The sequence below is a fragment of the Argentina silus genome, assembly GCF_951799395.1.
Source record: "Argentina silus genome assembly, chromosome: 1".
Lineage (NCBI taxonomy): Eukaryota > Metazoa > Chordata > Actinopteri > Argentiniformes > Argentinidae > Argentina > Argentina silus.
In genome coordinates this window covers 30,952,578-30,976,112 of record NC_139655.1, presented here as the reverse complement: position 1 = coordinate 30,976,112, position 23,535 = coordinate 30,952,578, and the positions used below count along the sequence as shown (strand labels likewise).

Genomic DNA, 23,535 nt, shown 5'->3' with positions numbered 1-23,535 from the left:
ACTGAAACAATTAACACACTTTGGAGGGACGCACTTCATAGACACACTTAACGGGGCGTGACTTAGCCACTGCGGCTCACAAGCGCTAAATATAAATAAAACAGAACATGCTATAAAACAAAAACACTGCTGGGACAAACAACTGGTACAAGGAAAAAAAACTGTAATCAACAATATTGTCATCATGAAATCCAAGATGCCCAACCGTGCTCAAAGAAATACATTGCTGTTGAGAAATAAGTCAGCCTAACACCAAAAACCTAGCGAAGCAGAGCTCCCCTCGTAGCAGGGGATTCATGGCACATCTAGGGGCTGCATGGCGTGTAGCCTACTCTCTCTTCCCTGAATGAGAGGCGGACCTGGAGAATGTCCTGAAGCTACGGCCCATCTCCCTGTCTAAGCTTCCGCTCCATCAACTCTGGCGTAATGAAATGAAGACTGTGAAAAAGACATCATGGTTACTCCTGAAAAAGGCCAGAGCTGAGCCACAGGCTGTCTCTTTGACTATAGCAGGGATTACCATGAGTGAACCCATTCAGACCGAGAAAGAAGACACTTGGCCTAAAAATGGAGCACTACAGGCCAGTGATGACAAAAGTATGATGAAAGCTGGCAATACTATAGTCCTTAATGTGAAATACTGTGCCGTACTGTACCATACTCTCAAAACCAAGCCTGACAGCATTGACATATAGCTACACTGATGTATTCAAATGATAAGGATGGCAATGTTTTCTTTCCTCAATACTGAGGAACCCCGGAGAGGGGGAGCTTGCCATTTTGCAAGTTTCTGGAAAACTTCAGAGAATCGTTTGGTTTCACAGTGACTCGGTTCAGTTGGTGTGAAATGTTTTCATTACTTTATTTTTGCCCTAAACAGAAATGGGCAGAGATGAATGGGACACACATGATTGAGATTTAAAATAGAGACTGACATAATTGTGAAAGGCCCATTATGGTTTATACTTCCAGTACTGATGGCTCGTTAATTCCGACATATCACTGCTATGAATCATGCACAATTGATTAACCCATTGTTGTCATTTCAGAGGAAAACTATTTTTGGGTGTTTTTTTTATGTACAAAGATATCTCTTTTCACCTGTATTGACAGACTTCTTTCATCTTCCCTCTCATCTATTCTTCTGATTGGGCTTGACCATGAGGATTATTGTCTTTGGACATTTGTCAACAATGGTCAATGCAACTCATATAAACATATGCGACCTCCAGGTTTCAATTACTGCATTTTTTCCAATCAACGTGAAGTATATGCTAGTATACGTTATTGCAAACAATAATAAAACATTGTTCAATGTGTGATACAATGCTGATCAATCAGCGATGTTAAAGAGAATATACTTGCAAGTAAGAAAGGGCCAGAGACAGTGTAACCCAATTCACTTTCACATTTCAAACACTCATGCTGTACTGTGCAAGGTGAACAATGATTACCATTAATAAAGAATGAACACAAACAATGGTGTACAGAGCGTAAATCTATTGATTATGTAAAGGTAAGCCTAAACGTAGGTCGATATATTAACATAACAAGGGCATTTTCACATTTGTGGCAAATACACAAACATAATCTTAAATTATTTGGATTTTGATCAGTATTCGAAGAATAAGTGCTTCCATCTGCTGGTGGAAAATGGTGATTTCTCAGCGTAGAGTATACTCAGTATAAAAACCACGACCATGCCTATCATGACACAGACAAGAGGAATATGTCTTTCTTCTCACTTCGGATAGCCAATCGCCCTCTCTCATGAACTATATGACCACCAGTGGCAAATAATCTTACAAAAATATCAGGTCAAATCTATTGCCATAATTAACTATTGTTAACTATCTATAGGTGGAAATGAACACAATCATCCATGTGTAGCTGCTGTGTGAGCACATGTGTGTGTGACGGACTGACTGACTGACTGATGCAGGGCAGACTGTATCAGGGGGTGAACTACGCGAGGGCAGTGAGCAGGCGTAGAGGGCAGTTACACCGCCCACTCGTCACACAACTTCTCAGCGCTTCTATGTATAGCTGTTAAATACCGCTCTTTCTGTTTGGTGTAGCGGTGATTCAGCTGTCCGCATCCTTCATACTCCCCTTCAACTATCAACACACGAGGGTAGACACAGGAATACATCGGACTCAAAGCGCATTAGGGACAACTAATATGTTTGTCAAGCATTGCGCATTTATCGATTTAACGCATGCCAATTGCATGCAATTGAAATGCAGAGCTATGGCACATCATTTGAGCAAATTCCATTTGCACCATAAGACAACAAACATTGTAAATGAGATGATAGGAGTGTGCAGCTACACAAAATTACTAAAGCCTACATAGAAGGATAATATTGTTTGACCCTTCCATTAATGGATATCTAAGGAATTAACAGTATTCTGATTACTGAGTTCGCAAATACACTGATCCATACAATAAAGGTATCAATTGTACAATGTGAAATCAACATACGCATGCGCACTTGGAGTGCGCAATTTAAGTCAATAAAGTTCAATGGGTCTATTGCGCACAATGTAACCTACCCATTATTTTTGGCAAAATACATTAATATATGTGCTTATGCCAACTGTCCACTATCACCTGTTGTGAAATCAATAAAGCGTTCACTGTGACCCAGACATGTAGGCTATTGAAACATTATAAACTTTTAAGGATTCACCCTTACCTGGGGGACAGTTGCATTCAGGTGTGACCTCCCGGGCAATCCGAATCTTTGCGAAATTTTCATAGTAGCGCTGTAAAAACAAATAATAAACTTCAGTGTAATGTTAACTTCAAAAACATGAAAGTGTTCAAACGAGATAACATTTATATTCGTTCCTAGGGGGAAGTGTTACCGCAATATTGTTCAATAAATTAATCTGGCGGTGAAGTCATTATTTGGCAAACACAATTCCAGAGAGACGTGCACGTTAACAGTTTACCTGTGACAGAAGTGTATCCACTCGTTCTTCTATCAATGAATTAAACTGATCCATGGAAAAGCCGGGAACCCGGTGGAAGATATGCTCGCCATGTCCAGTTTCCAAATCCACGACCCGGTCCTTGATATCTGATGTTTGCAAACTCAATAGTATGCAAAATGCGAGGGACGCCACAGAGAATAAGGACGAGATAACATTAACGATAGTTGTGCGGCAATATTGCCGCTTATGAGACGCTGCGTCTCTCTCCATTTTCTCTGCGCACTTAGTTTCTCCCCTTGCCTCCGCTGCCTTCATTACTAGTTCTCAACCATGCACCAATGAACGCAATCTGCACGTATAGTCGGACAAATCAATATTCAAATTCTGGCACTGAAACGATATTATTTATATGTGTCTGACAACGCGATGTCAACGAACAGTGAGGTGAGCGCTGGTCCAAGCGACAGTGTGAAGAGGAGAGCCCTCCAACCAAAGACCCTCGCACTGAGTCGCTGCAAGGCAGTGCAACCTGTGACTGATTTCACGGCTTGTAGCTGCTCCTACAAACTTGTTGCACTGCTGGACAGAATAATCCTCGCCACCCGAAAGCTACTGGCAGTCAAAACGAGAAAGGTAAAACTGGGGTAGCTTACTATAGAGGCATAGCAGACAACGCACTTGAGGGGCAAATGCGTTTCCACAGTGCACACTCCCTTTCGTTATTAGCCTAAAGCAACACGCCTCCAAATCTGTCTTGTCTTATTAACATAATTTATTGACACGCTCCTCTCCTGCTCCTAAATCCAACCTGAATTCATTGAGGCGGGATCGGGCGGTATGTTTTTGGACAAGTGGGTCCTAGTTTTGAGAGATATCACAGATTTCAAACTAGGCCAAATAAAAAAAACGCATGACTATAGAACTGAACTCAGATGTGGAAATAGACCTTTTACGCACGAGAGGCAATGGTCGTTTTTTAAAGAATTCAAACAAAACAGATATAGCCTACTTTAAATTGATGAATAACCTCAATAACGCAAGCACGCACTTTAATTTTTCTGTAATTTGGGCATACAGATACCCAGTGCGTAATGACATGAAATTAACGGCACCTGTGGTGAAAGCGCAGAGTAACGCCACAACGGTCATCTTTTCGTATGAGAGCGGACAGCATACAGTAGGCCTACATTCAGTTTAGACTGCTTTCGAAGTACATGGATTTTCTATTATTCATCAAGCAACAGCATTGAACGCCGTATCCAACCATTTGCTGCAGTGTAGCCTACTGTAAGACAATACAAGAAGATACCACACTCTAGAGCAAATACCGCATTGATTGATTGCTTAAACTCGACCGAAGAACCCCATGTAGAGTTGGCGTAGCAACAATGCCTTCCAGCGCTCAGCCATGCGCCATGTGGGAAAGAGCGACCCTCTCTATGTGTACTGGGTTTTCATGTTTCATGTGTTTATGTGAACTGTGATTTCGAGAAGTAGGCCACCGTGCATTGTTTTGTATAGAGATAAAGTCACTCAGTGTCAACAAAAAGTTGCCACACAGACAATACACACATGCATTTCACATTAAGCCTACATTTATTGATTTGACTGACTGTGGGCATCCTAGTTTGGGCTATTGTATTGTTGTCAGTGCTCTCTCAGAACAGTGTCCATATATGTTTATGGGGGAAATCTGGGATTCAAACAATAATAAAGCAGTCACCCCGTCACTTTGTTTGCTGAAGGATGGGGCTGGAGAAACGTAACCACTCTCAAATGAATAGAAGGAGCTATGGATCCAAGAAGTGACCATCCATGAGATAAACAATGATAGTTTCAACCATGTTTTGAAGCTATAGTGTTTGCTACAAACAATGGAGTAAACACGCTTATATGTTGATTTCAGTAAGACAGTTGAATTAAGGTCATTAGGCATTTATAAGTTATATTCTTCAAGAATCAATGTCTATATCATTGATTTAAAAGACCCAAAATAGACGCACCAATCCCAGATTGCCCCTTTTAGAGTAATTTTCGTTGTAGCTCAAGTGCTGTATCAATGTCTCTCCCTCTCCCTTCAATTCCGACTGCAATTATTATTTTTTCTTCTGTATAGGAAAATGGTTGGCTTCACAGAGATTCTCATGAGACGTTATGAATACTAAAGTATTGGACTGGATAATTCTTTTTGACATGCAATGTGTTATGCCTAACGTAACAGTGGCATCTAGTGGCTTTTCTATGTAAAAATAAATAATAATAAAAAAATCTAATTTGTATAACAGTAAATCGGTATGACTCTTCTACAGGATATCAGCCCTTGTGTATGAATTATAAATCAAACAAAAACGACTTCAAAGTATCAATCAATCAATCGATCAATCAATCAGACTGCGGACAAATCTGATGATCTCTGACAAATATGAGCATCATGCAACTGTGATCAAATTATTTATGTTTCAAGTGTTCAAATATATATGCTTATTTAGTCTTTACGGGTTCTGTGCCCCTTTCTCTCTTGGACTGCAGAATTGTGGTTGAAGATTTACATTTACATTTACATTTTGACATTTAGCAGACGCCTTTATCCAAATCGACTTACAACAAGTACGTTTGTCTAAAGTAAGTGAATCATCTATACATCAGTCATCATAAGAAAAAATATATGCTAGGACCAGGGGCCATTGGCAGTCACAATGCTAGAAGAAGGAAGGATTACTATTTATTTATTTACAGTAAGAGGAACAGTACAGGGGGTAGTGGGGGGTGAGAGATGGGTCTTCAGTCTCCGGCGGAAGATAGGTAGTGACTCTGTAGTCCTGACAGTAGTGGGAAGCTTGTTCCACCACCGGGGTGCCAAGACAGTGAAAAGCCGTGACCGCAGCATCCTCGTAGAGGCGGCGGTGCCAGGCGGCCAGCCGAGGTGGAAGAACGGAGTGATCGGGCAGGAGTTTGGGGGCTGACCATGCTATGCCTCAATACCTGATGAAGATATCAACATTTTGATAATTATTGTATTGCTTAATGCTCGTGCAGTTCCATGCAGTAAACTAAGAGATGCACTCCTGTGGTCCATGAGATTCAAAGGTGAGCTGTCATATGCCTACGACTAGAGGGAGACAGAGGCCTATGGGCCAAAGCAGGGTTCTGTTTCTGTTAGGACCGCTGGTACACTCCGAATATATCATTTATAAACATGGAACTGAAAGAGACTGAAAAAAGACTTAATATAAACCAAACGCAACCACATTACTAGTCACTACTACTACTACTACTACGACTTTTCACAATGAAACAGAAACAATTGAATGAGACTCACTATCCCTCTCTTTTAAATAATTGGTGACAGTGACACCTCCAACATATGGCAAGGGAAACTACTAGTGGTAATCAAGGGTGAATAAATATATATATTGTTTTATAAAATATGACTTTCTCTCTAACATTGCCTATACTGTAATTCTATTCCCCAGATAAACTTGGTTAATATTGGCCACTAGATAGCGCTGCTGCATTTCGAGTCAGATAATCAGAAGTATGAACCACTGCTTTTAGGCCTCTGATTAAGACCCCCTTTTGTGGGAATAAAACAATGACGCATATCATCATGATATTGTGGAGTCAGACATGCATTATCTTAGGAACTGGCCCTATAATGGTTACAGTATTTCAGTGTTTATAGTGGTTGGTAGTGATGACCCTGACAGCACAATAGCTTTAAAACCTTCCTCACAAGAGCATGGACATTTCATCTGAGGTACTCTCTCTCAGGATGGGAGGGTCAGGAATGGGGAGGAGACATGGTGCAGTCTGAAAAGATGGCTTTTCAGCCTCTCTCGTTTCATATAGACAGACAGTGTGAAAAGGTGTCCTCTCATGACAGCCCTCTCTCTGTCTGCCTCCTGTGGTGTCAAGCAGTGGGCAGGTCATGTGAAAACAGAACCAGGAGGGATGGGGCAGGGAGATCCTCACACGCCATCTTCTATTGTGTCCAGAGAGACGGGCCTGGCCTTGGGCAGCGTGCCAACATGCTCCGCTGGGTAACAGATACCTGTGGGCTACTGGGAAAGTGTCACACCTCCGGATCACACACAGTCAGAGGTGCTACATAAAGAGAGACAGGAAGAATGAGACAGAGACAGAGAAGTGTGTGTGTGTGTGTGTGTGTGTGTGTGTGTGTGTGTGTGTGTGTGTGTGTGTGTGTGTGTGTGTGAGAGAGAGAGAGAGAGAGAGAGAGAGAGAGAGAGAGAAAGAGAGAGATGGGTCTTTGGTCAAATGGAATGCTTTGGCTAACATTGTCCTCCATCTGGCCTGGCACCGTAGCTTCCTTTTGCTGTCTTACAGAAGTCAAATACTGTTACAGTCGACTGACCAGTAAGCACAACACATGGAGACTGAACCCTTGGGCCATTGGACCATTTCTCAAACTTATTTTCAATTTGTAAACCATTCATATAATTCAATGACACAAAATAAATTAGGTTCTTTATATGACCTTTGAATAAAAGAGATGAAAATAGCTTACAAAATGTCATGTCCAAATGACAGATCTAAAAGGTAGAATTTGAAAGTGGGTTTAAGGAACCCAAAGCAATGGAGACAATCGGATAAGAGAATAGAGGAATGTGGGTTGAATTGTAGAGCTGGAAAGGGGGACTCGTGAAGGAGGGAAATATTAAACATCAAGTGCTGGACAGGAAAGGTACCTTTTCAGGAGCGACCGTCAGTCCAACTCAAATTATCCTCTCAAAAACCGTTCAGTCATCAGAATATCTGTTCAAAGCAAATATGGGTATAGCTTTACCATTGGGATGTTGTTTTTTCTTCCTTTTTTTATCCTGAACATACTTGCTCTGAATCAGTAGCATTGGGTTACACTCATACACTAAAAGAAGGAAAGAATGGACATTTCTTTCTTATCTGGAGTTGTGTTGATTGACATCTAAGAATATGCCCGGGCTTCAAGCTGACAACAATAACAGAGAAACAACGTTGGAGAAATATACCGGCAACTTATTATTTCATCATTTACAGTTATGGATTGGGTAATTGCATTTAGGTAATTGCAACATACAATATATTTCACCTCTGGTACCTGCAAATGGAAATTCCTTTACTTTATTACATTTAGTTTTACAGTTGATTAATGCACATTAATCAACATTTCTATAAATGTGCCAGACTTGGCCAGCAGGCTAATTTCCAACTATAGTCCTTCAGGTTTGAATTCAGTGGCATACTACTACTATCTCTATGTTGACCTTTTCACCTCTGATCAGCCTTTGGTCAAGGATACATCTGATATAAGTGGAGGTCAAGGATACATCTGATATAGTTGGTTTTGTATTGACCTGTTCCATTGATCTGTCTTACACAAGTCACAAACTATGGGCCATCGTTTTTCAGAGTGTCCATCCATATCCCTCTTCATTACGTTTGAATTACACAACACCAACAAGCATGTTTCACAAAGTATGGGATGTCATCAGAACAACATATAGTGTTTATCAGGAGGTAGTTGGGGTAAGGTCAGAGATAAATCCCAGCAAAATAGTGCAAATCCACCCTTGAAACAATGGTGTAACATCTAGCTATGTATAGAACTTGTGTCACACTTTAAACATATCTTTGAAGTTTGTTGATTACTTGAGATTGAAGTTTAGCCACTAAGAGGTGTTAGACAGCTATGTGTCAAGTCAGCTTAAGACTTACAGAGTCCCACTTACTTTATTCAATTCCATTGAAGTTCATTTGAGGGACAACTAATTACAACCCAGTTCCAGTTCCTGCTTATAAACTGAATTGCAGATATAGTGAGAGAGAAGAAGATGTGCGAGTTGTGATTGACGATTTGTGTGCAGTCTGGTGCTCTGGTGTGAAATATGTGACATTCACTGGGTCCAAATTAATCCTTCAAAGCCTATAAACTATGAATAAACCTATTAACAAACCTTTAAAGGGACATTGTGTATAGTGGTACCTCCCGACCAAACTGGAGGAGATGAATTAGACGAGAATTCCCCATCTCTTGAAAAAACCATTACTGACTCCAAAGAACAATGGCTTCAAACAAACAGTGTATCTGTATGTGTTCATCTCAGTAACCAAGGGCTTAAAGGGATGTATCACAACGAACGTAGGCAGAGCTGAGTTCTCATGCAGCAGGACTGTACACACCTGTTATCCTGTAATCCTTTCATAATGACTTGGCTCGTTAACAAACATGCAAGTTTATCATCCGCTGTCTGTCTCTGCAGCGAGGATCAAACATGAGAATTAATTCACAACTCTATGGGGTTACATGGGGTTAAAAGTGGTAACGACGTGCCCTGTCATGCCACACACAGTAATCACTCCCCCTAATGATGTGCTACATGTAGATGACTTTACATACTGGGGTGACATGTGGACCAGCACTGGGAGCTATGGTGTTGTTTAAAGCAGGGGTTGGGGTCAATTCCATTTGAGCTTATGCAATTCAGGAAGTAACACAGGAATACAAAATACTAGGAAATTCAATGATTAAAATTCAATGAATCCCCTGAATAAACATGGAGTTGACCTCAATCCTGGTTCAAAGCACTAATTATGGAGGACAACATTGTGGAGTGAGCAGTGAGGTCTCCAGATTCAACATGAACCACAGGTTGGGTGCATCTGAAATTCTGCTGACGTTCAGAGAGGAGGGAGGTGATAACTATGTCATCTTTAACTATGGATCTGACCACAGTGGTCTATCACCATGTGGTTAAAACAGCGCTGTGCATGACCCTGCTGTGTTTTCACAATATTCCATCACAGGGCAGCCCCCTGTGAGGCGGCAAGCCGTTTTCACCGAGCCATGCTAGGATTAGCGGGCCGGCTGTTTGTGCTGGCAAAGGGGTAGTTATTCGCAGCTATATTTTCGGTCACTGTTGCTGACAACCAGACAGAGTCCTGGTAATTATGATATAATTGAGAATGATCTAAAACCAAATGTCCAGGCTCTGCCGTCCGAGCCAGTGTTTACAGAAAACAGCTGCTTAAATAGGCACTTAGGAGGAATTAGAAAAACATTTTTAATGTCTCAGTGTGTGAGCGTGTATATGTGTGTGTGAGTATGTGTGTGTAAGCTTTTTGGGCACCTAGACAGACAATCTCTTTGTTTTGGATGTGTTAGCTTGAGTTTTGAAGGCAGGCCGGAGCCAAAATCAACGTGGGAAGCGGGCCCTTGCTCTCTGCTTTTTCTCCCGGTTTTAGTTTGCAGTCGTCCTGGCGGACGGACACTCCACTGGCTCGTACAACAGTACCTGAGCTCTATGAAACAGTGGAGAGAAACTCAGATGGCAGTGCAGGGAAGGGAGAGGTCGTAAAAGGAACGGAATGGCAGCTGAGAGCTTGCCCAGCTTGTCCATCAAAAGGCCACAGGTCTCACGCACGCACACACACCCACATACAAGGGAGAGTGTCGTGCATACAGTGTGTTTGGACGCTCACCCAAGGAAGCCTCTGCCCAGGTGGTCTCTGTTGGTTAGTGGTCCATGGCCTAGTACAAGATGCTCCATTGGAAAAGACCACGCTGGTTAGCGTGGCATGTACAGTAGTGTGTGGTCTACTGTTGTGAAGCCACCCATCAAAGAAGCTTTGAAAAACTAAATTAAATGTTCAGAAATGTTGTGTTTTCTTCGGAACACTGATAACTTAATGTGTCCTGCACAATATTGTTGACCAGATGCTTATCTGTTATTTCTAACACATTCTAAACAAATATCCAATCCACATCAGAATATTACAACAGTGGTGATCAGTTATGTCTCATTCATCCCTTATTGTACTGCTTGAGCTTAACAAGTTAGAAAGCACAGCTGTTTGAAAGCTAGGTTTTGGGATAACGAATAAAAGAGAATAAGAGAGAGAGAGAGAGAGAGAGAAAAAGAAAATTGTGTGAGAAAGAGACAGACATTCTATTTTAATATTCTGCTTTGTTTGTGTGTGTGTGTGTGTGTGTGTGTGTGTGTGTGTGTGTGTGTGTGTGTGTGTGTGTGTGTGTGTTTGTTTGTTTGTGCCCGAACGAGAGAGAGAGAGAGAGAGAGAGAGAGAGAGAGAGAGAGAAAGAATGTTCTATTAGAGAGGTTGAACAGTTGAGGGGATGAAGTGTCCAAATCGGGCAATGAAAGCCATGATTTATATCTGGCTCCTAGCAGGGTGAGGAGAAGAGAAGAGAGGAGAGGGGAGCTGGAACTGGGCTACTGTTCTTTTCTGCTCTAGTTCCCCGCGCTGGGGTGCTTATTGACCGATCCTTGTACATGAAACTGATCTGGGGGGATGTTTAGTCCTCCCCCGACTACCGCTGTCCCATCTCCTGCCAGCTAGCCTAGCCGGGGCTTAAGCTGTACTGTAACAATAGGCCCTATCGCACCCTGGCCATGGAAAAGGCTTTTGTCCACTCCTCAGTTTTTTCTTTGCAGACGTTATAGCCTCTTGATAAATCGATAGATGCTCAGGAATTGTATCAAAATGTATACTCTCCAGCAATTGTTTGAACTGGTTATGATAAGTAAAATAGTCCTGATAGCCCTTTGTTTTATATATATATATATATTGTTATATATATATATATTGTTATATATTGTTATATATATATAACAAAGACAATAACAATAAGCCATGGGTGGGTTGCATTGTTGACCTCTACACGTGTCACCACATTACTATATTTGTCTTAGCTGACATCTGCTAAGCGGTTGTTGATCTTGTCCAGTGTGTTCCCCTTGCTTGTGCTTGACCCTAATGCCCTGAATGAACCCTGGTTTGAAGGTTGTGTGGCACTGGTACACTGTGTGTTTGCGATTGAGGGATGTGGCACAAGGCCCTCGGACAGCACGGCGGTAGAAACGACACATCAGGCGGGAATGCAACGGTGGCGCTGAAACCGATCCATGCTGACAGACAGGTTACCGTCCCTCCGCAAGCTTGGCATTCTTGAGACACCGTGGCCCGGCAGCAACGGGAGCTTCCGTTTTCCCCAGACCCTCAATCACACACACAGACACAGACACACACACACACACAGACACACACACACACACACACTGTACATGCGCGCATGCACACACACACACACACACACACACACACACACACACACACACACACACACGCACACTGGGTGCCAAATTCCCAGTGTGTGTTAAGACGATCAGGGACAGAAGAGAGAAGCAACCAATGGGTGGTAAACGACATGCCAAAGGATTGGAATGTACAACAAGGCAGCATAGCAAGACATGAAGGGATGTGCTTGCCCTCAGTAATTTAGTGGTTCCTAAAATGCAGAAATGTGCTTTTTGAAAAAATAGCCCCTGGCATTTGCATGGTACACAGATGTACTGAATGTGTGAATTGCCTCTTCAAACACTTGCTAAACAGTGTGAATCTGAAAACAACATCAATTTCAAGTAACTGTCCCTTCTGTTTTCCCAAAGAGAGTTCTGTCTGTGGCATAATTTCTATCCACTCTCTTTGACTAAAACAATAGAAAAAAGCAGGGTAATTACTGGGGTCAACCAGAAGGTATTTCAATAGGGGAAAGAGTTAAAGCGTCCATGCTTGGTCTCATAATCTACTTTTAATCTTTGATTAGGAAACTAACATATACACATACAAGCTATCGCTTGGAAAGGAGTATGTGAAGGGGCCTCAGATAGCACTGGAAGTGTAAACAGTGACATTAAGAGTGCAACCTATCATCACATTTGAAAAAGGACTTAATCTTTGCAAAAAGACTGTAATTTGCTCCTTACACAGTATCTAACTTCTTATTTGTTTTCCCATACAGAAAAGCCCCTATGAGATTTGTTGAGCAAACATCAGGCAGATGCTATTTAAGCTCGAGTCCCTAAAAATACATTTGCTCTCGGGCATTGCTTTCACAACTCCACTGATGGCCCCTCCAAACAAGTCCATCAATGACAGAAACACCATTTGCAACATGAGGACGTGGCTTGGCCACGCACCACCAGCCACTGTGAATGTAAGCTATTCATGTCTAGGAGCATTATCTGCAGTTTTTTGGCATTCTGGGGTGCCTGTGGGCTCCGGTCGTGCTTCGTGGGTGCTGAGGGTCAAAGTTCAACAAGAGGCTCCCAGATTCGTTCCCCTTCCAAGAACACTGGACTTTTCATGAGTAGCGTGAGCAGGTATGCTGCTCACAGAGCTATTAAGCCCTGTGATTTAGCCCCTGAGGCGGAGAGGAAACAATTCCATTTTTTCTCCCTTCTCAGGTAAATACTTTTTTTTTTTTTGGGAGGGGGGGGGGGGGGGGCATTTACATTCCTGTGCTTGGTGTGTTAATAGAGATTAAGCTGAATTCAAGCCTGCGTGTCAGGCGGCAATTCAGGTAGCTCATACCACGCATACCTGGTCCATTGTGTTGCTCTCAGAGTGCATCTCGCTGTGCCCTTTGAGCTTGGCTGAGCAGGGATGACATTTCAGGGAAACATTGTTATTGCAGTGGCCTTCTTCAAAAGTGACATGGGACCCTTCTGTAGTCTATGTTTCAAAGGTCTCAAGTTCATGTGGTGTATGTTGATGCTGAAGTCAGGGACAATAATTGTATGAGGTACAGAAAAGAAAATCAGATGAGACACGCATAAGCATTACGGTTAAGAAGAATGATGCTGAGTGCTGACATCACTTGTTAAATACATTGTTGTTTGTGAGATGGAGATTTTTAAGTGTTGACATATACAACATAAATGCAGGTAACAATGAGGTTGCCACTTTCCACAGCTGCGGTCAAAGTTGAAGATGGAGGATTCTTGTGGATTGAGGAGTATTAGAGAAGAATGTCATAGCCTTGAGGGTAAAGATGCAGTAGAGTGCAGCTCATGTTAAAATATAGGACATGCATCACACTAATTGTGTATCTCTTGTCTTTTGAGCTCTTGAAGTTTCTCTGCAGGTGATAAAGCCACGGCACAGACAACATATAGTCTTTGATAAAAGCCCCTCGGTTAAGATTTATGTTTTGTTTATTTTAACATAATTTAGCGCGTGGCGGATTGCAGACCTATCTGTCACTTTTTGCCGCGAGGCGCGCGTAAGGGCTGTTTCTTTAAGAATGTAAGGTGGGAGAGCCCCTCACTGACGCGCGATTGGTATGCAAACATAAATTTAGCAACAACGTGTTTACCGGGCACACAATTCTGGAAGCGACTACGAAGTGTCATGTTGTCACAAGAAACTTTTTCTGAGAGTTTATAATAAGGAGTTGAAGAGAGCTGCAAGACTACCCGACTCCGGACCGCAGTCCTACTAATCCGGTGCAGTAGGCAATCAGGCTCAACGTTTTCTTCATCACAACCTCCTGTACACAGGACGCAACCGGCGCAACTGACAACTGGCACGGAACATGTTCGGGACTGCGGGACTTCTTTTCCTGGCGTTGTGTGTGAAGGTAGGAATGTATTCTGTTTAAATTTAGCAACCGCGGTTATTGACACGTCTCGCACGACACATATCACGTAAATTTACAGCGCTATTCATCAGAGAAAGAAAATATTGCTGTTCCATTTCCTCTATTTTGAAAGGCATGTTCGTTTCCCATCTAGGTATGCCATATTTGACATTGGATTGAGAGTGCACTCAAAATTAGAAATTAATTGAACTCCTCATGAAAATGTTGCACACATGAACAAGTGTTGAATAATACTGTTAATACATAATTACAAATGATTCAGTCTTCACAGTCAGAACACTATCAATCATGGGCTGCTGACAGTTGTAGCCTATTGTAGTTAATTGGAACACATTTGCAACACCTCTCAGAAACTGTAAGTGAAAATGCTGTTATTATAGCTACTTTTGTTCTCATTTGATGATATTTATTCAAACATTAATCATGATTCATAATGCAGACTAAATCAAAGAGCTTTTGTGTCCATTAACCTCCTGTCCAGAGAAGGGTGGGCAGAGGGGTTGGAGCAGGTCCAGGGATGGTGATAGCCAAGAGAAGGGTGGGCAGGTTGCAGAGGAAAGAGGCGCAAAGAGCTGAGCTGGTAGCAGCCTGGAGGTGGTGCCTGTACAGTATGCTGATAATGTAGGGCGCAGGTCAGCCGGCTTGGGATCCATTCAATTTGAATTAAAATGAAATAGAATATAGAAAGTCCAAGAATGTGATGGTCTGTTTAGAAACGATTTATTACATAGCATTAGTAAATACATGTGTAAGGCCAATTGCTCATAATGTATGAGATAGATACTGTAAATAGTCTTAGCAATGATACATGATTCTGAAACAGTAACAAACAATTAGCAGTTTTATCATACAGAGCAAAGACATGTTTTATTCATGAATCAATCAATCCTGTGAGAATTACTATAGTGACTATTACCCAATTCATGTGCTGTGAATTCCCTGAGTTGACCCGAATGGAATGAATTTTACCCCAGTCCTGAAGGTAAAGGGAGAGAAAAGACACTAGCCCTCCTGAAAATGGTCATGTTTGTATTTCATGGGGATTCCACAACACTGCAATCAATACACCCTGTTTCTCAATTGGAGAGAGGCTGCACATTATCCATGTACCTCTGGAGCATAGCTCTTTAGTTTTCCATATGACACACAATTATAATAACGAGACAACATATAAATCATATTTATTAGCATACAACAGCCTATGGACACCAAATGATTATATTGAAGATGTTATATATAGACAAAGGAACTAAGCCTTCTGGTCTGTGGCCTGCTAGTAAATATTATTTACATGTTGTCACGTTAGGATAATTGTGTGTGTCATATGCAAAACAAACTGCCACCCCTCTTCGAGGCTGGGGAGACGGATAGAAGAGAGACATGAAGCATGTGTGTGTGTGAAGGAGTGTAACAGGTGCTCCTGGCAATTAGAGGTGGTTTGGCACTTAGATACCTTGACTGCTGCTCTTCAGCTGAGTGTGTCAACATCACAACATCAGTGCTCTAATCAGCCCTTGTCACTGAGAAAATGGCACTTTAAAACATTTCGAAGCACTCTTAGTGGAGGCAGTAACTGTAAAATAATTGTTATAATCAGTGATCTTCAGAAGGCTCAGATGTTTGGAGTGTTGACTGGTGCTCAACATTGTGGGTTTGATTCCCCACAAAAACTGAACTGAAATTACCATAATCATTGCGATGAATCATTCCAGTTCTGAGAAGATGTAGATGTCATCCCACCATAACATATGCTCTCTCACACACATTTTTTCTCTCTCTGTCTCTCTATCTCTCACTCACAAACAGACACACATGTACACACGCATGCACACACACACACACACACACACGCACACACACACACACACACACACACACACACACACACACACACACACACACACACACACACACACACACACACACACACAATGTTGATTAGAAGATGAGTGCGGTGCATATGTGATGTGTAGTGTGGTGTAAAGATGTAGACTGCTATAGCGGTGGTGAGAACAGTATTGTGGACACCAGGCACAGTTTCCCCAGCTGTGAAGGGACTATGTGCCGTGGGTCAGCACTGGATGACACACACAGACACACACACACACCAATGTACATAGTCTCTCTTTCTCTCTCACTCTCTCTCACACACAGCCCTCACACACCCCCAATCTCATGCACACAAAGTGACCTCACAAGAACAACAACTGCAGCCTTCCTGGGGCTTCTCTGTTGAGGACAATTCTCAAGTGTAGGGCCTTTGGTCCTTTTGACACATTCTTTTCATCCATGTTCCTCAGAGTAGAGGCAGTGAAGGGATGAGGCTTTACCTTGCTGAGGGCAAGGAAAAGGGCCTGTGTGTTGGTGTGTGTGTGTGTGTGTGTGTGTGTGTGTGTGGGATGGGGGTAATGGGTAGTGGGTAAGTCCATAAAGCCTGTTGCTGCAACCATCAATGGTCCGCAAGAAGCGAATAGGCCTCCTTTTGTGGGTGACATAATGACATACCCCGAGTGATTCTTGGAGGGTCTCGTTGTTCCCTCTCCTCTTTCTCGTCTCGGGCAGCAAAGCAAATCCTTCCAACCCAGTTCTTGCCTCTCCTGAATAGTATCGGAATAAGGCTGTGTGCATCGTGGCGAGGGGAGGCAGCACCTTCAAAAGATGTCGGAGCATCTCTGAAAGCAACCAAGGTCAACACAGAGCTGATAAGAGCACTTTTGGCATTAAATGGCCTCTTGGGAGGTGAAGGGGTGTAGGGAAGGGCAATGCTTGTTTTTCTGTCAATCCTGGTTTTAGGCTGTTGTTGACTAACCTCACCAGAACGTTTGGAGAACGTTGCTTTCCCACTAACACTGGTTATTGACAGGTTAGAAGTTTCATGTGGCGTTATTTGTTGTAAATATTACATATTTTAAACAGGAAATCTCCTAGCTGAATGCTGGTTCTCAGGGTTGATCTGTCAGGGGGAATGAATGGCAAAGCCCTGTGCTTCGGTGAGAGATTTGTTCTGCTTTCTTGAACTCCAAACAAACCCGGGTTTCTTCTTCGAATCTTTGTCCTCCGAAGCTAATGTTTGTGTGCTTTCCCTCCATCTCACTAACTGCAGTGTTGTTGTTTTCTCCCTAAAATTGGGAAGATTGAGAGAAACAAACTAAATGTAATTTCTTTCTTGTGTGTAGCCTTTACCAATGCTCTCAAGTACACTCACTGGGGGTGAAACATAACAAGAGATTAAATTCCACTTATGAAACAATATGGTTCAGGTACATGGTTGTTCAACAGCCCCAGCCTATTGTTGTGAATGAGTGATTTTTAACAAATATTAATGGGAGTAATTGGTTTGCCTTGTTTTCTTTGATCCAGCTTTTATTAAAGTGTTTAATAATGTATGTGTAAAATGTTTCATGAACCACAAACATACAAAACAGGCATTTAAGTTTTTGTTTTGTCCAGTTTATGCCTTGCTTTTATTGCATGGTGCAATTAACGCTGAATTAGCCACAAATACTATTGAGAGGCAATTAAGTTTCTATTCTGTCATTATGTGAAGAAATTGTCCCTCTACGCCTACAACCGCAGTGTATTCAGCACATTCAAGAGTGAGGAGGGGTTGATGGTTGGGGTAAGTGGGGTCATCTTGTCCCTCAGAGGGACCGCATCCCCCATGTCAATCAACAACCCTCACAATACAACATTCAGCCCCCAGCTTGATCATAAAGACCTCAAAAGACCCAATTCGCTTTCATTGTGACTTTGTTGTAGACATGAGTGGAATAGGAAGTGAATTAATTTCGAGAGGGGTTCCATCAGAGAAGTGAAAGAAAAGCCTCAGAAACATCTGGCCAAGACCGGGGAGCCAGGTTTTGGAGTGCGTTAACAAGATTGAGTGTTTTCAGTTACACTGCTAAAGCCCTCATACTCATCTCATTGTTCCCATCTGGCCTTAATCTGAGGAGTGGGACTGAGAGAGCCTGTTACTGTAGAGAGAGAGACTTACCCTAACACACACACACACACACACACACACACACACACACACACACACACACACACACACACACACACACACACACACTCACTCCAAGGGTACAGTTACGCTTTGAGTTCAGAAGGTAAAAAGGGCATTTATATGGTGCCATCCAATTTTTGTTTTTTCAAGTGCTTTTTTTTCATATTGAAAACCATCGGTCATTCTTGGCAGAGTTGCATAGTTTCCTCCTGTGTCACTGGGCGCAGGTGCAGATGGGAAGGGATGTGTTAGGATGCCCCTCTTTCTCCCTGGGAAATCCGTTGGTCAGGCATTCTTTTTTATCCCGCAGCCAACGGGAAGTCCCTCCTCACCCATTAAAGGAGCATTTTAACAGTGGAACTGGTTCAATTTGCAATAAGCAGTGCTATTTTTTTAGGTGAGGCACAGACTACCCATAGCAACATTCAGTGCTGCCAACACTAACATTGTCAATGTAAAGAAATATGTTCCCGTGTCTCTTAGGCAAGGTGGGTAACAGAGTCAGGAGCGTGAACCTAACCTACAAAGGTTAGCTAGGGGGACAGTGATGCACTTACTGTGGCTAGCATATGGATATCAGAAAGGGCAAAATGAATGGGGTGGCAGAGCCATTCCCCTAAAACTGTGGAATTCTATAGCCCTGTTTCCCTGGTCATCACTTAACATGGCGTCATTGAGTACTCCAAAACAGCCCATGCCAGTAAATGGCACCGCTCGGAGGAGTCATGTGGCGGCATTGGGCCAAAGTGTAAACAGGAGTGCATGTTGTTGAGAGCGCAATAATGAGAGTTCAGTTCATAATGAGCCATTGTGGTTTAGGATTTCACATATTTCTATGCCTCAGAGAAAAAAAGAAATACAGATGTTTCATTGTGCCAGAGTGCATGTACCCGTATGTACCCAGTTGTCTCCTTTTTTATATGTTTTTATTTATTTCTACACTGACCCTCAGTGACAACTTGCCACCAGCAGATGGCACTGCGGCAGCAGAGGGCTTCTCCGACTTGATGAGTTCACCTGCGACGGCCATCCACCCCCCTCGCGCAGATGGCCTTTTAAACTTCCATTGTGTCTCTACAAGTGGCTGCCCTTTTTTCTCCTAGTGTTATTCCAGTGTTTCCCGACGTTCTTGTTCTCTCATCATGAGGTTTATTTGTCGTTGCTGGTCCCGGGCTCGGCCTGGGACCTGGGACCAGCAACAGAGCTGCTGGCAGCGGAGCCGCTGGCATCCTGTTCCTTTGATGAAACATCTTGGGCCCTGTCTTTAGAGAGCGTTCGCCCTCTCCATCAGCGTGATTGAGCGTTGTTGTTTTATCCTATTGTGTGTTCCTGGACGAGAGTTCAAACCACATTTGTGGCCCTCAGTCATCTGGACTGCAGATTGAGTTGCGCACACACAAAACCCAGATCATCTCTTGTTCTGCGTTTGCGCATGTGTCTGGCTCTGCCTGCGCTGCCCCGGCCTTGAACTGAGATCTGTCCCAGAGCCGGATTGCAGCAGGAGCATGGGTGAGCGCTCTAACCAGAGGGGCGCAGCAGCAGCACTCAACCCCCTTCACTGCCTAATTATAAAGGAGAGCAGGTACCAACTGGCTGAAATGTTAGTAGTGAGGATTGTCGGGAGTACGGTAGGAGTGAGGTCAGCCAGTCACTCTGGGGGAATAGAGTGAGGGAGGGAGAGAGGAAGAGAGGAGGAAAGAGAAAGAGTGAGGGAGGGAGAGAGGGGGAGACCGAGGGGTGGAGCAAGAGTAAGTGTGCTTGAGCATCTCAAAAATGTCTTTCATGAAGATGACCCTTAAAGATTAAGGAATTTAGCGAAGTTAAAGGGTGAGAGGAGGAGTGTAGGTAGAGGCAGGAGGAGGAGGTGGAAGAATACAGTTATAATGTGGTATTTAGTTCGATGAAATCTGGGAAGATAAAGTGGGAAGAAGGAGGTTGAACAAAATAATATAGAGGAAGATTGCACAATAAGGTCTTAAGATAGAGAGAGAAGACTTCAAGACAGACTACACTGGCTGATTTCGCCTTGATTTTCCTCCACTTTAAAAAAAAAATGCAACTGATAACGTCATTTGTTTCTTGGAGGTGTGATCTGATGTACCATCCAAAGCCTAACCTTAAATTTGTCAGGGAAAGGAGAGGTGTCAAAAATCATCTGTTCTCAGACTGACTCGATTTAGACTGAACATGAAAATACTGGGTTTATGTCGAAAGTTTTAATTTTTTACACTTTTTAGTCCATTTTGGAGATCATTTTCAACAGGATTTTTTGTCACCGCTTCAGTAACTCTTTAACACTACAAGTGCCGTGCCCTCAGCACTAACCAACGTCGCCAGAGGAAAGTGTTTGGTGTCAGTTTGGGCCCGAGCCGTGGCTGGGGGAGCAGTCGCTCACATATTTACACATTTTTATCATACACTCTTTAACAAATTTGATCTCCCAGTATTCACATATTTGCACAATTGTTCTCAATTCAATCAATACAAATCAATATAGTTTTCATTGGCCATCAATCAACACATTATTAATGACAATGAAAATGAACTCTGTCTGTATCATTTAAACCTTGTAATGGAATAGAATTGCAAATGTAGTATACAATCAAGTCTATACACACAAGTCATTTGTTGGTACTATTACACACAATGTTGTGCCCTCCTCCTTTCAATGTACTATGCGGCTTTACGCACACACGTTAAAGAGAGTGGTTGGAATGGAACTAGGGTGAGCTACACATGAGAAACCGAGGGGAGATGGAAAAAATGGGAGAGATAAATTAATGGAGTGAGAAAGAGAGGGGGACCGGGTGACAGTGAGATGAGAGGAGGGTACTTCTGTGGAGAGCAAGCACACGCAGAGGGATGGACTGTAGAAACAGAGGAAGAGAAGGGTATTAATGGAGTGAAAGTGAGAGGAGAAAGAAAGAGAAGGAGTTGCAGAGAATATCCATAGAGAGTAAGAACATGCACAGGGATTGAGAAACAGAGGAAGAGGGAGATATTGATGGAGTGATAGAGGAGAGAGAGGTAACTACTGGGAGGAGAGAACAGAGAGGGATGTACTGCAGTGTAGAAACAGAGGAAGAGGGGATATTGATGGAGTGAAGATGAGAGGAGAGACGGGAATGTACTGTAATGGTGCATTTCCACCATGGGACTTAACACCAGTGCTTGGCCTAAAGTTGCAGACTTTTGTGTTTCCATCTCTGAGACCCCGAAAAAAATGTTCTGGGCCATGGTCTCGGTGGCCCTACCCTGAGTTGGGGCCAACGGGATATTTTTGGGACCTAGAGTGGGGTTTGGGGGTAGGCGCGCAGGACAATAGAACTCACAAATGTTGTTCTCAGCTAGCCGCTGCAAAAGGAAGGCAGCAGTTGGTCGGAACACTAGCGTGAGTCTATAGCAAATTAACTGAAGCTGTCTTCAACGTCAAATGTTTCTTTAATGTTAGATTCCATTTTTAGCTATTTGGCACTGACAAATCTCTGCACTCTCATTTTTCTTTTCAATGTGACGACGTGTAATCAGAAGCAACTGAAATAAATAGCACTGTCATGTGACAGAACACAAACAGCTTGTTCATGTTGCCAGTTGTGCTAAGACATGGGTATCAAGGAAATATACTGTACATACTGGAAATACATACTGTATGGATGCTGTTTGAAAGGCCGTTTCTTTTTCTCTTTTATGGCTCTCACTTGTCTCTCCTCTATGCTGAGATTTTAATTTTTGGAATTCAACATGTACACTACAAAAAACAGATTCAATAATGACGGGATCTAACACACTTCTGACTTCATGGATAGTTTGCTGCTCCAAGTCCTCAGAGTCACCCTGGGTGATAGAAACACAACTTCCAAAAAAGAATACTAGTGCTTACACCCCAAAAAATTGGATTGGGACCCAATCCTGATGCAAAAGCACTATCCATGTAACTAGTAACAACAGCAAATATGACACACAGTGGGATAGAGAGAAAGAGAGATGGAAGGAGAGAGAGCGAGAGAGAGAGAGAGAGAGAGAGAGAGAGATGGAGAGAGCGAGAGAGAGAGAGAGAGAGAAAAAGAGAGAGAGAGATGGAGAGAGAGAGAGCGAGAGAGAGAGAAAGAGAAAAGGCTGCTCCTCTCTGACAGGGTCTCCACGCCTGGTTGGGGTGAATGTTTGCAAGGCTAATGATGCTTCCTGTGGTTTTCACATCTGCTTCCCCTGGCCACATGTGCTCTGTGTAAACAGGCCTTCACCACCGCAACACAACGTCATAGACACCGTACCACCTATTCACACTCTCCCAGGCAGACATGCACACACACACACTTGACGGAACATGGACTTGGCAGGTGGGAGGGCTGACGATATGGACTGCAGTTTTCTCTCTCTAGTTCCTCCTCTTACAGGTCCTTACATCCTCTCCCACCATGGAGGGGCTAGTAATGACTGACCTATGACTATGAATAACACACGTACATGTACAGTACATACCCACACATCACACACACACACACACACACACACACACACACACACACACACACACACTGAGAATCCCATAGATCCTAAGATTCCACTCAGCCCTGCCCTGGCCACATGTCATAACCATGGTCGGCTCCCTCTTAATCTGGGTGGAGGAGAGGGAGAGAGGGCAGGGTACATGTGACGAAGGGTGTGTGTGTGTGTGTGTGTGTGTGAGAGAGAGAGAGAGAGAGAGAGAGAGAGAGAGAGAGAGAGAGAGAGAGTGGATCATCTTGTGACCAAAGCTTGTGTGCGTGTGTGTTTGACTTTTTTGTCATGTTGATGGAGAGTCTCCCGGGACTTTCTTGTGACTGACTGTATGTAAGCTAACTGCTGTGTTTAACTGTGTGTGTGTGTGTGTGTGTGTGTGTGTGTGTGTGTGTGTGTGTGTGTGTGTGTGTGTGTGTGTGTGTGTGTGTGTGTGTTTCATCTTGTGACTGCCATGTGTGTGACCCTGGGAGCCAGGGGCTCGTCTGCTCTTCCATTCCCAGGCAGCTCATAGGGATTACCCAGGCTGTGGAGACCCCCCCTCCCACACACACACACACACACACACACACACACACACACACACACACACACACACACACACACACACACACACACACACACACACACACACACA

The 23,535-nt window shown here is 43.1% G+C and overlaps 2 protein-coding genes across 2 annotated transcripts in view; one reads left to right on the top strand and one right to left on the bottom strand.

Annotated features, from left to right (window-relative positions):
- col25a1 (collagen type XXV alpha 1 chain) overlaps positions 1-3,027 on the bottom strand; it is a 142,545-nt gene extending 139,518 nt beyond the window's left edge. The window contains exons 1-2 of the mRNA XM_083665343.1: positions 2,959-3,027; positions 2,700-2,769 (exon numbers count right to left, since the gene is read on the bottom strand). Of these exons, the coding sequence (XP_083521469.1) occupies positions 2,700-2,769; positions 2,959-3,012 (124 nt within the window). The 5' untranslated portion in view covers positions 3,013-3,027. The remainder of the gene's footprint in view (positions 1-2,699; positions 2,770-2,958) is intronic.
- Positions 3,028-14,329: 11,302 nt separating this feature from the next.
- Positions 14,330-23,535, top strand: part of LOC310814605 (ADAMTS-like protein 1) — a gene marked incomplete at both ends in the record, with an annotated part of 105,115 nt that continues 95,909 nt past the window's right edge. Inside the window, one exon of the mRNA XM_083684100.1 lies at positions 14,330-14,374. Coding sequence (XP_083540226.1) covers positions 14,330-14,374 — 45 coding nt within the window. The remainder of the gene's footprint in view (positions 14,375-23,535) is intronic.